We start from the raw sequence: 15,142 nt of genomic DNA, 5'->3' as shown, positions 1-15,142 counted from the left end.
CGGATAATGTGGATCTACACAGTTTTGTAGCAAAATCGATTTTAGTCTAACAAAGTACAAGTTATAAGTGTTTCGAAATTCGTATCGATTTTTTAAATATTTTGCCTTAATGCTATGTTCAAACAGAAAAATAAATTGAGGCTATTTCGATTTAAATTGAATGGTGTTCATACAACTCTATTTAGCTTACACAATAGTAATTTGATAGCTGGTTGGCTTATCTCTGCAGTAAGAACATGTCTTTGTTGAGACTGTCAAAATGTGCGTGTTGGTATTAGGTGAATGGAATGGAATGAAAACATAAAATTTTGAAATTTTTGTGTGTTGTAAGAAAATGTGTTCAATGTCTTGGTTTCATTTTGATTTTGCCATCTTCTTTTGACAATCCCTTCTCCAGGGAAATGAAAGACATAAAATCAGCTGAAGAGATGAGCCAACCATATAGTTCAGCCATGCGTAACTGACTTTTAAATATACTCAATAAACACGCTTTACAATGTTGCATTTGCAGTTTGAAACAATTTATTACGCAATTTTATTTAAATTGGCAATTTATTATTACAATTTATAATATGACAAATTGCGTAATAAATTGCCCAAATAGTATAAATTGCCAATTTGGTGTGTGTTTGAACCTAGTATAAGGGTGTTTTATGTATAATTACCCCCCAGAAAGCCCTATTCTATACTATGGAGTTCTTGTTTGGTGGAAAGCTACACAAAAAACAACATACCTCAAAAAATTAGAGGTGGTATGCAGACTATCGATGCTTAGCATTACGGGAGCCCTGAAAACAACCTCGACGGCTGCACTGTATGCCATTCTGCACATTCCACCTGTAGACCTAGTAGCAAAGAACATAGCATTAACAACTGCAACCAGGCCCGATGCCTCGGGGCAGCTTGAGCGCCGACCATATAGCCATAGTAGTATAGCGTCATCAATCACAAGACGAACAGACTACCTGATTCCCTATCTGCGCTTAGAAGGTGATCTTAAGGCCACAATAGAGGTGGACGGTTGGCGCAAGGGTGGGCAAATGGCGGACGAGGCGATACATGTGTACACAGATGGTTCCAAAGTAGTGGAAGGAGTAGGGTCTGCGGTATACTGTGCTGATCCGGAAATAAGCAGATCCTACAGGCTGCCGGATTACTGTAGCGTTTTCCAAGCGGACATATTAGCCGTAACCAAAGCAGTAGAAACCCTGGAAGAGAATAACTTAAGCTGCAACCGTGTTAACTTTTATATTGACAGTCAAGCAGCAATTAAGGCAATAATCTCGCATAGCACAGCATCTAAATGCGTGTTAGAGTGTAAGCAGTCTCTGGAGAGAATCGGGACAGGGAGAAGCATACATCTATATTGGGCCCCAGGGCATATGGGAATAGATGGAAACGAAAAAGCGGAAGAACTAGCTAAAAAGGGCGCATCCCTTGAAGCTTGCTCCGTAGACGTCCCAATTAGAATGGGCGATATTAAGCGAAGGCGAGAGGTGCACATGATCGACCAAGCCGGAAAGGCATGGGTTCAAGCGCGGGGCTGTAAAGTGTCGAAGATTATGTGTAGGTCTTACAACCTTAGACTAACCAAGTTGCTTCTATCATTAAAGAGAGAGGACTGTAGACTCATGACGGGTATTCTGACTGGACACTGCCTTCTGGCGTCACATGCCTTTAAATTAGGCTTGGTCAGTGATAGCAGATGTAGGAAGTGCGGGTTGGAGGAGGAAACGATCGAGCACGTTCTGTGCTCGTGCCCTGCACTTGCCAGGCTAAGACTCCAGCTATTAGGAGTGATACACCTGTCATATATAGAAGCAGCAAGTAGCTTAAGTCCTAGGAAGCTTCTAGTATTTGCCAAGAGGACGGAGTTATTTTATAACATAGGTCCTGGTTTTTGATAGGGTTTTTCAGTTTGGTCGTTAAAACAAACTTCTGGTAACACTACGGACTCAATCAGTCTATGTGAGGTCCTCATGGACCGGCCAGTTCAACCTAACCTAATCTACCCCCCAGAAAAGTCAGAAAACTCTAAATGAAAATTATAAATTTTTTCCGAACACGTTTTTGAGATTGGATTGCTACAGTTACAAAATTCATGGAGGGTTTTCTTAAATTATTGAAAATAAGAAAAAATTTTTTGAAGAAATTTGATCAAAATTTCGCACCCATTAACAAATTTCGTTGATACCGTCCGTATCCGCAGTATATATGTATGTCACTAAACCTTGGCAAATTAATTGTTTCATACAAGTGTTAGTTTTAAGTTCAAAAACAAAACAAAATTAATAATTATTAGGGTGAGGCGAAATTTGTTTTTTTTTTTTTTTGACTTGCAGCTTTGAAACAGATGTTGTAGCTTGTAAAATAGAAATAGCACTTTTTTCTTTAAATCAGTGTGACAAACTGAATTAAAAAATTGTTCAGAATTCAAAATTTATATTTTCACAAAAAAATTTTTCAATTATTGACATCTTAGCGGCTTTCGATAACACAATAAATTAAGCTATCGAACAAGCTATGACTGGCAAGGATATAAGCCCAATGATCATTCGCTGGGTGCTATCCATGCTGAACAGAAGAAAAATCAGTCTTGAGTTGGGAGGGACAACTGAGTTAATTGTGGCCGCTAGGGGATACCCTCAAGAGGGCATATAACTAGCAGCATTCAATGGTCCTGTCTGTGGCGCACAAAGACACACGCTAGAAAAGCAATAAGTACCTGGGAAATAAACCAGCCAGACTCCTTAATCGAAGCAGAGGGCACCAACGCACTCTCAGTGGTTACTATACGGGATACTGTTGTCTACGATATCACCTATCTAAGCTAAATCTATCCAATACACAAATCTGTCGCTTTTGCGGTCTAAAGGAGAAAACGCCGGTTCACATTATCTGCGAATGCGTCGCTCTGCAAGGCAGAGACTCTCTCATGTAAATGGCGCGACGCTTAATCCCTTCGTGATATGCAGTAGAAAGCCTGACGAGGTACCTAAATACATTACAACCATCCACATAAGGGTCGCAGTGTATCGTGATCATTTTCAAAAGCGTCAAATCATGATTACATTTTTTTTTTTCAAATACATTTTTTTCAATCAGCTGCAAGCTAACACGAGTTTTTTTTCGTTCTGCCCTAATATTTATGTATTTTTTTAATTTTTAATTGGTAGGTGTTTTAATTTTTCGCAACAACTTGTTCACACCCACGCCGAATTTTAAAATTATGTTACCACAATATTAACAATTATTTTATTATTTTCGAATGGATTAATTTTAGAAAATGTGATTCTTGCTCTGCGTCTCTTTCTCCCTCTCGGTCTATTCCATTCCTTCTTTTCTCCCTAGCTCCCTCTCCTTCTCCCTCCCCTGCTCATTCTATTCCTATCTCTGTCTGCGTCAAGCTCTACCTCTTCCACAATCTCTTTCTCCTTCCCTCGTTTTTCTTCTCTCTAGTTCTTTTATTCTTCTCAATCCCTTAGTCCTAGTCGCAGTCCCAGTTCCAGAGGGTTGCAAATAGATTAAATCTGATTCCTAATCCTACTCAATGTGTTTACATACAATTTCATGAGAATCGGTCGAGCTGTTTCGACGGAGTTCAACCAAAAACACTGTGACACGATAATTTTATATGCAAGATTCAAAAATTTGTTCAATTAAGAAAAAAAATTATATCACAACCATGGTTCAACTATATGGTTGGCTCATCTCTCAGATTGTCAAAATTTGCGTGTTAGGCGAATAAAATGGAGAGTGATGTGAAACTATTTTTTATAAACCATTTCAGATTTCAGTAAACAACTGTCAATGTGTTGGTTACATTTTCCATCACCTTTTGACAATCCTATACCAGTGAAATGAATAAAATAAAATCAGCTGATGAGATAAAAAAATAAATATTGTTATCTTACACATGAATAGGTCGATAAAAATTACGAAATTTTCATACATCCCAGAGCACGGGTTAAAAGGTTTCAATTCCGTAAAAATAAGCCCATTGCTCACAAGGCTCCACCGCCAGATGTCGTAGCGCTGTCTGCAAAATAAAGAATAAAAATAGAAATTATGAAGGCAAACGAACAACCGCTGCAATAGCTGAATGGTTAGAACAGCGGGACTAAAACGAGGGGTCTATACAACGAGCTATTGCAGTTGCCTTAAAAGTTTTCTTCTATTAAATTATTATTGTTAAGGCCTGGGTCTCACTCTGGGAGAACTGCTCGTGCCGTTTTCCTATCACAGGCGGGGAATTATATGTATCCCACACCCATAAGATTAACATCCTTTCCTGCTCAAAACTTTTGAGAGGCTGATAGATGTATATATAAAGTCCAATGTGGATGATAAACTGTTCTCCATGAGTTCACCTAAGGCAAGTCGGAAGACACGGCATAGGGTGGTTATGAACATAGAGAAAGCATTGGAATATGAGGTGTAAACGTTAAGAGTTGTTTTAGACATTACCGTGGCTTTCAACAATAGCTCTAAACAGGCGATGATGCAGGGTCTTGAGTACATTGAAGTACATCCAGTCCTAATCAGATGGATCTGCTGCATACTTAAGATTAAGGAAGATTATAAAAGAATGCTGCGCTGTACAGGGGGTCTATCGCCCTCTCTCTCTCATTGAGTATTTACAGCGATTGTAAGGCCTTTCATATCCTATGGAGTACTTGTTTGGTGGGCGGCAACACAAAAGTATATTTTGCTCAAAAATTAGAGAGGGATGCAAGCTGTCAATGCTTAGCATAACAGGAGCCTTGAAAATAACCGCGACCGCTGCACTGTAAGCCATTTTGAACATTCATCTGTAAAACTGGTGGTGAAAAACATAGCATTAACAATCGTAACGATACTCAATGAGTCGGGCAGCTTAAGTGTAGATTAAACGGTAATAGTAGTATAACGTTATCAAATATAGAACGAACATATACCGAGTTCCCTTCCTGCGCTTCATGGATCTATTAGAGCCACAATAGAGGTGGAATAGATAGTTCCAAAGTAATGAATCATAGGGTCTGCGGTATACTGAACTGATCTGGAAATAAACAAATCTTAAAATCTGCTAGAACAATACAGAGTTCTTCAGGCGGAAATTGTAGCCGTGGAGAAAGTAGCAAAAACTCTAGAGGAAGCATGCTTAAGCTACAGGCGCGTCAATATGTATATTGACAGTCTGGTGGCGATAAAGGCAAATAGTCTCACACAGTACTTCATCAAAAAGTGTCCCAAAATACTGAGTACTCGCTATAAAAAGATATGTGGTAACGAAAAGGCCGATGAGATCCTTTTCTAATATCCAGCTTTTAGATACATTCTAGATACTATTTAAACCCCCCATTTTTGCTTTTCATGTCCAATATTTTATTCATTTGTTTGCCTTTCTTTTGTCTCCATCTAACAGCTATCCGAAATAGCAGTGGACCTAGCCGAAGAGCGTTCATCCGCCAATATCGCTACCGAACGACTCGAAGCCGAAACAGCTGAACGTTTGAAACTTGAAAAAGAACTCAACGAACAACAAAATAAAGTGAAGAATTTACAAGAAACAAGCGAAAAGCTAGAAATGGAACTAATATGTGCCAAATCCGATTTGAACGGCGTATCCGAGGATGAAGATCCCGAAAATGAAGAAAGTGGTGGCAGCGGTGTTTTCAAATTGAAATATGAGCGTGTGGCGCGTGAACTTGAATTTACGAAGCGACGCTTACAAACCCAACATGAACACGATCTAGAACAATTAGTCGGACTGAAGAAACAACTAGAAAAGAAGGTAGGGAAAATAATAATAATAATAAAACCAATTTACAAAACAATAATATTCTCTCATTTCAGCTTTCTGATGCCTATGAGGAGGTCGAAGAGCAACGTCAAGTTGTCGGTCAATGGAAGCGCAAAGCGCAAAAGATGACCAATGAAATGAATGATTTGCGTATGCTACTCGAAGAGCAAAATGGACGTAATAATATCTTGGAGAAGAAACAGCGCAAATTTGATGCGGAATGTCAAGCGTTACAGGTGAGTTGAGTCTAGAGCGGGAATTTTTTCTTTGCAGTAATTTTTGTGCTGACTTGTATTTTTGCATTTCATAGGACGCAGCTCGTCAAGAACGCCAAACTAAAGATAGATTGTCACGCGAAAAGGACGTACTCATTGCTGAGAAATTTACGTTGGAACAAACATTGGCGGTAAGTAGTTAGAACAGAAGGGAAAGAACGAGAATTATTCGAAGGGAAACTATCAGGCTATTAATTTATTATAGTTTTCTGAAAGCCCATTCCTCAGTCGCCAAAATATTCATCCACTTCATATTGCTATAGCAGTGGAAATATCACATCATATCTTCTGGCAATGCCAGGGGTTTATAAAAATACTTTCTAAGCCGGTGCACGGAAGCAACATCACATCTCGCTGAATGGTTGATATATCCACCTTTTTTTATCCCTATGGCTCTACGCTATACCATTCCGTAGTCCTACTTTTCATGCGATGTCGATAGCTAACAGAATCTTAACATTCGTCCAAACACTCTTAACTGCTTACCATTATTGCCATTGTCCTAACAAACATCTTGTTGTTGTTTTTGTTTTTACTTATTCGTTTGTGCAACATATGGTCTGCATATTTCTTTTTCATAGCTCTGTAGTAATGCATTTATCTTAGGGGTGGGTGAAACACTAAATAATCGATCCAGGCTCAGCCGGTCCCGAAATTCAAATTTTAAAATCTGATGATTTAGCTCAAAACATATCTTAAATACATACATATGCGTATAGTATTTATAGATATATCAATAATAATAAAAAACGGGTAGTGCGATTCCATCCCATCATATGTATTAGAAAAAGTGCGAACAAACCCACCTAGAAATTTTTTGTCGAGATCGTTCACACAACTTGGCTTAAGAGAAAATATTTGAAGCCCCTCGGGTCCTCCGTGCGGCCGCCGTGGTGTAGTGAGAGCGTACTTCGCCTACCACACCGAGATCCTTGAGCCTCGGGCAAAGCAGCAACAAAAATTTAGAAACAAGTTTTTTTTTTTTCAAATAGTAGTAACAGTTAAATTTGAGCATCTTTAAAGCAATGATTTTTTTGGAAAAATAGGAAGGCCTTTTAAGATTCTTAGATTGCTCTTTGTTCAGTGTTATAAGAGCAACTTTGCTTGTCTTAAACTGACATTTGCGACTCACGCTAAGTTATCCGCATACACATTTTGGTCCACCCTACTCAGTTGAGCGGGGGTGGCTTTCAGTCATACGAAAGCCGACACTCATCGATTCGATACTTAAATTCAATATCGAACACCCGGCAATATTATTTTGGTTTCCTCATCTTGATGAAAGTATTTTACTTTTCATATTTAGGAAGTATTTTGGCGCTATAAAAATAGTTTATATTTTGAAGAGCGTTCATAGGAAATCCTCCTTAATAAAAAATCACACGCTACGATCCTCGTTGGGCGCTATCCATGCGAAAGAGAAGAAAAATCAGTATTGATATAAGACGAGGATATAAGCCCAACGATCATCGCTATCTATGCAAAGGAGAAGAAAAATCAATATTGAGCTGGGAGGACAACTGAGTCAACTGTGGCCACTAGGGGATGCCCCCAAGGGGTGTAAGCTCTCCTTCCTTGTGGACCCTAGTCATAGATGACCTCTTTCAATAACTGAAATTTAATGAATTTGGCACATAAAGGTATGCAGAAGACAGTGTCTACGATGAGGCTCATCATCGAAGAGTAACCTCAATATGTTAGACATACAGGACCTTACATGTCTTGCAGTTGTTGTTGTTGTTGTAGCGATAAGGTTGCTCCCCGAAGGCTTTGGGAAAAGTTATCGATGTGATGGTCCTTTGCCGGATACAAATCAGGTACGATCCGGTACCATAGCACCATTAAGGTGCTAGCCCGACCATCTCGGGAACGATTTATGGGGCCACATTAAACCTTCAGGCCATTCCCTCCCTCCCTACCCCCAAGTTCCATGAGGAGCTTGGGGTCACCAGAGCCTCATCTGTTAGTGAAACAGGATTCGCCGCGGATAGGTGAGGTTGACAATTGGGTTTGGAGAAGCTATATATTGCGGTGGCAACCTGAAGGGTTGCGCTACACAGCCCATTGAATCTGGTATTTTAGTCGCCTCTTACGACATGCATACCTACCGCGGGTATATTCTGATCCCCTAACCCGCTGGGGTATGTCTTGCAGTCTTACACAATTACTTCTAAGCTAATGGATTAATGCATAGGAGTCTTAAATGGTCCGGGAGCCAAAAACAAGGTTTTGTTAGAATGGGATCCAGGGCATCAGGGACATGAAGGTAATGAATAGGCGGACTTCCTAGCCAATTAGGGTGCTTTGGCAACATTCTATGGTCCCGTCTGTGGCTCACAAAGCCATAAGTAACTGAGAAACAAAGCAGTTCAGACAGCATTGAATTGGTTAATTTTATTAACCAATAATAAAAGCTTATTTTTAAAAAAGTTTTTTTTTCTTTAATTTTATTATTTATTATTTTTACATAAAAGTTAGCAGCAAAAAAGTTGTTTTTGTCCCCCTCACATGAAAGTCTTTAAAACCATTATTCCGGATTTAATACTGTTACTGAATCTAGTCCCGAAATCCACTACACATCTCTAGCTTCTTGCAAAGAACACTTCTATTCGCTGTATTGTTCGGCTGAAGTATTTGCTCTGCTTTTATTAACTTCTTTCACCTACCTGCGGCCTCTTAAGCAGAGTAAATTCTTTGTTTTGTGTTCATTATGTTTGTGTTACTGACTTGGTTTTTTATTTATTTTTTTATTTTCTTTTTATCTCTATGCTATCTGTTGGTATGTGAAACAATCGACTGAGTTGCAAGTCTATCGGCGAATCAACTAACCAAATAGAGGCAGACAAGCAGTCAGTTGCGCCTTTTCAATTATTTATTTCTCCAGTTAGTTAGTAGACTTTGTGCGCTTCATTTTCATGCACGTTTTTGGGCGCGGGTTTTAAGTTTTTGTTAATGTTTTGTGTTTAATTGTTAAACGTTTAATTTTGTTTGTTTGTTTATTACTTTATATTTGTGGTATATTTCCGGTCGCCTTATCGGCTTATTTATTTTGTTAATTTAAGTCTCTACTTGAAGTGTGGAATGGATTTTTTTTAGTGAGTTGTACGACACTCAAAATCTATTCTATAAAATTATTCGTGGAAAGTAAAAAGGAGAGAATCGAAAAATTAAAAATGACATGCATTAGCGTGATCATAAAATTAACGCTTAAGTGTTAAAGTGTAACAAAAAAAACAAATTTTTTGAAAACATATTTTTTGTTGTGTCACCTGTTATTATAACGCTTAGCTCAATACAGCTGTTCAAACAAAAATATGAAATGAAAAGAAAAACTAAAAATTATGTTGTGTTGCAATTGAAATCAACAACAAATGTCAAAGTCAATAACGCTTTGTTTTTAGGTTAGGTTACATGACAAGCCAGCGTTAATTGCTGTTAGCTAATTAAAAAAAAAAAATAATAAAAAGTTAGTCAAGTAATACTTATTGACAAACTCAAAAATATAAACGCATTAAACTATTGAACTGATAAAAAGTTATTCTTTTGTTAACTGTGACATTTGGTGGAGCTGAGGTCAATCTCACATTTGACATTTGCTGCGAACGTTGTTTTTTTGACAGCTGTAAAAGTGTTATATGTAATTTACTGCTCATAAATTTTATGATCGGTGATCTATTTATACTTTGTCTCTGCTTCGGCAACAAGCATGAGCCGTCGACGTTTTTCATCATTACTGCAAGTATGCTTTATGAACTTAAGACTAAGGCCCGATTTGTCAGTGCGAGTTTAAACTACAGTTCAGGTCGAAAAGAAACATAAAATTCTGCTGCGCATCAGATTGAGCGGCCGAGGTAATAGGGTTAACCTCTACTCAACTTTAACTGTAATTTAAACTCTCACTTAAAAACCGGGCATAAGTGAATAGTACTCAGCTTAATATAGCATATACATAATACGATTACCGAAAGAAATGGAGCTAGTAAAATCAACAAATCAGTAGAAACAGTGGAGGAAAATCGCTTAAACTGCAGCCGCGTCAACTTTTATATTGACAGCCAAGCATAGGGTTGCCAGGTCTCCTGGGGCAAAACCGGCACACTTTGAATATTCAAGAAATATAATCTCCCCCCCCCCCCCCCCCCCAAAATTTTAACTTTTTTTATTTACGCACATATGTATGATTTTTTATTTGCACAATACAAAACAAATGGTATACCTTCCAGGTACCCTAAAACAGCTAATCACAACTACAATTCAAAATAAATACCTTTAAAGTGGTTCATATAAATAAGTAGGTACATATGTACCTATGTATGTATTTTTAAATACTAGGTTTCGTGAATGGAACATTTTTTATACAAGTATAAAAGGATACAATTAAACAGCTCAGCGGCGGAGATCAGCTGCCTTTTTGTTGTTTTTGGTTTTACCAAAGAAGAAGAAATTTCTTTTGAAATAGACGCCTCGCATAACCTTGATTTGAGCTTGGAACTGTCGATATAATCAAGAATATCTGAGCGTCCACCGTGACCCAGGCAATAAAACAATCGCAAACTGTGCACAACGATTCATGTTCACTTCTTCCAAGTTTCATAAAAGACCGCTTCTCTGTGTATGAGAGAAGGAATTAAGGTAATATTCTAGTTGAGGGGTCGACTGCTAATACGCTACCAAAAATATCGAGAGAGGTGTCAAACGACGCGTCTTGACATCGGTATTAATAATCCGAAGGCGGAAAATAAAAATATTAACTCATTCAAAAGATATTAACGAAAAACCGAAAAAAGGCCCGCGGGTTCCTCCGAAACCAGGGGTGGGATCCATAGTATTTTTGCGCAGAACACCTTTCTGAGTTGGCGGCCTTCGGCCGCGCTTATAAAGAATAACCCTGGGCTACGTCATTCCAAGTCCGGGTGTGTGGTATAATCGTGGCTACCGCCACGGTGATGCACAATTTTTTTGGTGGGTACCAACACAACAACAACCACATGAAAATCGCCAACTTCAACTGCAAATATCTCCGGATATAGATAAAATTTTTCTTTTCCGCCATCGGATTATTGTTTTCGAGATTAATACGCGTCTTTTGACACCTCTCTCGATATTTTTGGTAGTGCATTAGCAGTCGACTCCTCAACTAGACTATTACCAGAATTAACATTTCCTTTTTGGCATTTTCTAAAAGTGATTGAAAGTATTATAAACACATCTATTTTATAAATTTTGTGAGAAAACTTACAATGAAATCAGAAATACTCAACTTGAAGAACCAAATACTTAACGGAAATCAAAAACAGCTGTAGCTTATTAGGAAGAATACTTTACATCGATAATCGATATAGGTGTACTATGCAATATGCAACTATCTAGCGATGCTAGAATTTTACAATTAAAGTCGGTAGTTGGTACTTGTATTCAGACTAGTTGGAGAGCACATTATAAGCAAACCAAATAATTGGTAGATTTCATGGCTCTTTAGAATCGAATAGATTTAAAAACCGGGACACCTAAACGAAAACCGGGACATTTTAGGGTTCGACCGGGACACCGGGACAATTGGCCTATAACCGGGACGTCTGGCAGCCCTAGCCAATCAGTCTGTTTTTCTTGAATTAACAGACATTCAGCAAAATTTATCGCGTTATGGATAATTCTACCGATTTTTATTTTGTCAAGAGAACAAATTTGTTTAGTTATTTCAACAGAAGAAAATCTGTTGATTTGAAGTTAACAATATTCTGTAAAAGTTACAAGCTGTTAGTCAAACTAACTGATTTTTCTTTTAAAACAATTGACTACATTGGTCATTGAACAGTGAAGAACTGTTGATAATATGAAATGCATTAGCTAATTTTAAAGAGAAGCTTACGCCCACGGCGCTCAGTACTTTGTTCTTATGACTATTGTGCCACAACAGAACTCCATCATATCTACAGTCACTGTTTTTCTAATATTGACGGAAATCGGTTATTCTAGCAGTATCACATCTAAAAGTTGGAGTTATGCTAAGCATTGTTAGCACCAATAAACCTTAAAATTTTTTGATGTAGGTTCTTTTTTGTGTGGCTGTCCAACAAACATGCTTCCAGTGTTTTGGGTATGCGCCTGATTCCGTGGCAGCTTAAATCCGCGCCCGCCACGCTCCGGTGCGAATAGATAACCTGCGTACCTATTCAGTTACCGTCGCGTGAAAGGCACATGCTTCAATGTCTGCGCAGAAAGCTGGCTCGATTTGTTTCACAAGAGCCGAAGTCACTTAGATGGTTAAGCTCCTATTAATTATAATGATCTTAGTTACTTCTCCAACTATCTGCAAATTTGACGACTTCTTTTAATCAATTTGCTTATTTATATTTTCAGTATCAATCTTCGTATCTATTTACTAAAAATGGCGAGTTGTGAACACTTCGGTACTGTAATCAATTGATTGCAATCAATTGAATAGGTAGAAAATAAAAGAAGTAATTAGTCATGACTCAAAATTGTAAATATTTGAAGTCTTGTTTAGGTCCTAATCGTGATTAACAAAAAATCTTATAACTGCAATCTAAAAAAAAAGTCAAGTATGTAGTCCAATGGCTGTGACCGGGAAAAAACCTTGGTTCTACTTAATCATTTGCTTCATTTATAATATTGTTCTGTGATTATAGACATACATAATTTTGAAAGAGTGCTGATAATAATAAATAATTCCTCTTCCTTATAGGAAAAAAAATTTTATTTTATCTTACATTGTCTAATTACAGATATTTTAATCACCAATGAGCATACATACTTATGTATTCTAAATATGCGTGTAGTATTATCGACGGAAACCACAATCTCCTGAGTCTGTATTTCCTTTCCTTTTTTGTTGGTTATATATACTTATTCGAAAGTATTGTCTTCAACAATCGTCAGCCGTCAACCGTCAGCTCTTGGAAATGTTTGTGGAGGAGTCGACTTCCCGTTTAATAATTTCTCATGCACAATCAACTGTAGATATAACAAGCTCTATAATTGCTTTTGTTGTTGTTCGTTTACACATGTTGCAAGCGACCATGATACATACACTAGTTTAACAAATACTAGCAGCAAAGTAGCAATGCTGAAAGTTAAAATTTTCTACAGAATGAAGTTATCTAAGGTTAAAAACAAGCTTCCTTAAAAGAATATGAAGCGAAAAGGATCGAAACGAGCGATGGACACGGACCAACCAGTAGTCCTTTAGGCTGTTTCCTTTCATTAAGCTCTTTTTCTATTTTCGCAAATAGTCCTATTCTAATTCAATGGTGCCCATGCAATGGCTCTTTTGGCTCACAACAACATCACTTTAGCTCCGGCTGGCTCCCAGGCAGCCATAATCGATGTCGGTAGAATAACATAGAAAATAATCACAGCATGCTTCGAAATTCAAATGAATTTAAAACTTTGAATGGCGTTGGTTCAAGACGATCGATTGACATTTATTTACTTCTGCTCCTGCTGGCTCCCAACAACAACCAAATTAATTTCAGTAAAACACATAAAATAGTCAAGGCAAGCTTTTCAGTTCAAATGAAATTAGAATTCTGAATAGCGTTGCTACAAGCCAGTCGATTTTCATTTCTTCACTTTGGCTCCCTACAAACACCATATTAATTTCGGTAGAATAAAACACAAGTGATCATAGCATGCTTTCGCGATGTATTCTTAAGTTTTAGTGCTTTGATTTGTTGTTTCATATATCAGTATGACACCAATTTTGTAAGAATTATTTTTGTTATCATACCGGGAACGAAGTTGCTGTACTTTGTTGACGTTGAACTCGTTTGGCTGCGTTATTCAAATCCCTTGAATATAATTGCTTCACACATTTATAATAATATTGGTCTTTTATTTCACAACACTGTTTAATTACATATATGCATCATACCATTTCTCGCTTATATATCGCAATTAAACCCATAATTTCTTTTGAAGAGCTCATTTGAAGGGTCGAAAAGCATGTGAAATAGTTTAGTTTTGTTTTTTTTCTTTCAACCTTATCTTTAGTGTGAGTGTGCCAGACTATCATTTTTAAATGCTTCACATTATGCGATTTTATGAATTTTCGAGCTAATTTTCAATTAAGTAGTTTAATCTTTTCACACATTTTGAATAATATCTGCTGCTTAAGACTTTTTTCCATTTGAATGGAAGTTACACTTCAAGTTCGATGTTAGATGATTTATTTTGTGCCACATTGACAGTTATTTCTGAATAAATTTTTTTAATTACTGCTGGCAACAGTCTTTTGTAATATATATGTGATCATAGGCGCGTAAAGAAATGGTGCTAGTAAAATCAACAAATCGGTTCTGTTGTTCTTGACTTAACGGAGATTCGGTGAAATTGATCGAATTATGGTTAATTCGACCGAGTTCTTTGTCAAGCGAACAAATTAGTTTAGCCATTTCAACAGAAGAGAAATTGTCGCTCTTAAGTTAACAAAATTCTGTAAAGTTGACAGATTCCTAATCAATCTAACTGATCAACAGTCAATACATGAGCAAATTTCAAAGAGAATTTTACGCTCACTGCGCTCTCTACTTTGTACTTATGTATGCTGTGTACTATATGTATGCACATATTTACGCATGAATATGGCGGCCGCCGTGGTGTGATGGTAGCGTGCTCCGCCTACCACACGAAAGACCCTGGGTTCACACCCCGGGCAAAGCAACATACAAATTTTAGAAATAAGGTTTTTCAATTAGAAGCGGGGTCGCCCCTCGTCACTGTTCGGCCAGCGCTCCGAGTGTATTTCTGCCATGAAAAGGTCTCAGTGAAAACTCATCTGCCTTGCAAATACCGCAACATAGGTACTTTCGTACAAAGCTGTCGCAACAACTTTCTTTGTTCATTTGACTACTAAAACGGTCAATGACGAATCAACGATTTGTGCGCAGTTTATTCAACATCTTGTTGCGATGGATAAAAGTTGACAGAAATTTCGGTTGAATTGACCCGTATTTCGGTTGATTTTACCAATCTTTTTCTTTCAGTGTAGTACAGCCTGCACCGTACCGGGCATAAGAAATGCTGTAGGGGTTTTCTCTAGTGTATCAAATTTTTTTCGAGA

At 37.7% G+C, this 15,142-nt stretch overlaps 1 protein-coding gene across 14 annotated transcripts in view; it reads left to right on the top strand.

The window, feature by feature from the left end:
• The window catches only part of Mhcl (Myosin heavy chain-like), a 373,469-nt gene that overhangs the window by 341,267 nt on the left and 17,060 nt on the right, over positions 1-15,142 (top strand). For all 14 annotated transcript variants that reach the window (XM_067784376.1, XM_067784369.1, XM_067784360.1 and 11 more), the window contains 3 exons: positions 5,408-5,776; positions 5,839-6,021; positions 6,096-6,191. In XM_067784376.1, the coding sequence (XP_067640477.1) occupies positions 5,408-5,776; positions 5,839-6,021; positions 6,096-6,191 (648 nt within the window). The remainder of the gene's footprint in view (positions 1-5,407; positions 5,777-5,838; positions 6,022-6,095; positions 6,192-15,142) is intronic.

This window comes from Eurosta solidaginis, chromosome 1 (assembly GCF_040869045.1).
Source record: "Eurosta solidaginis isolate ZX-2024a chromosome 1, ASM4086904v1, whole genome shotgun sequence".
Lineage (NCBI taxonomy): Eukaryota > Metazoa > Arthropoda > Insecta > Diptera > Tephritidae > Eurosta > Eurosta solidaginis.
This window is presented reverse-complemented; position numbering and strand designations above follow the sequence as displayed.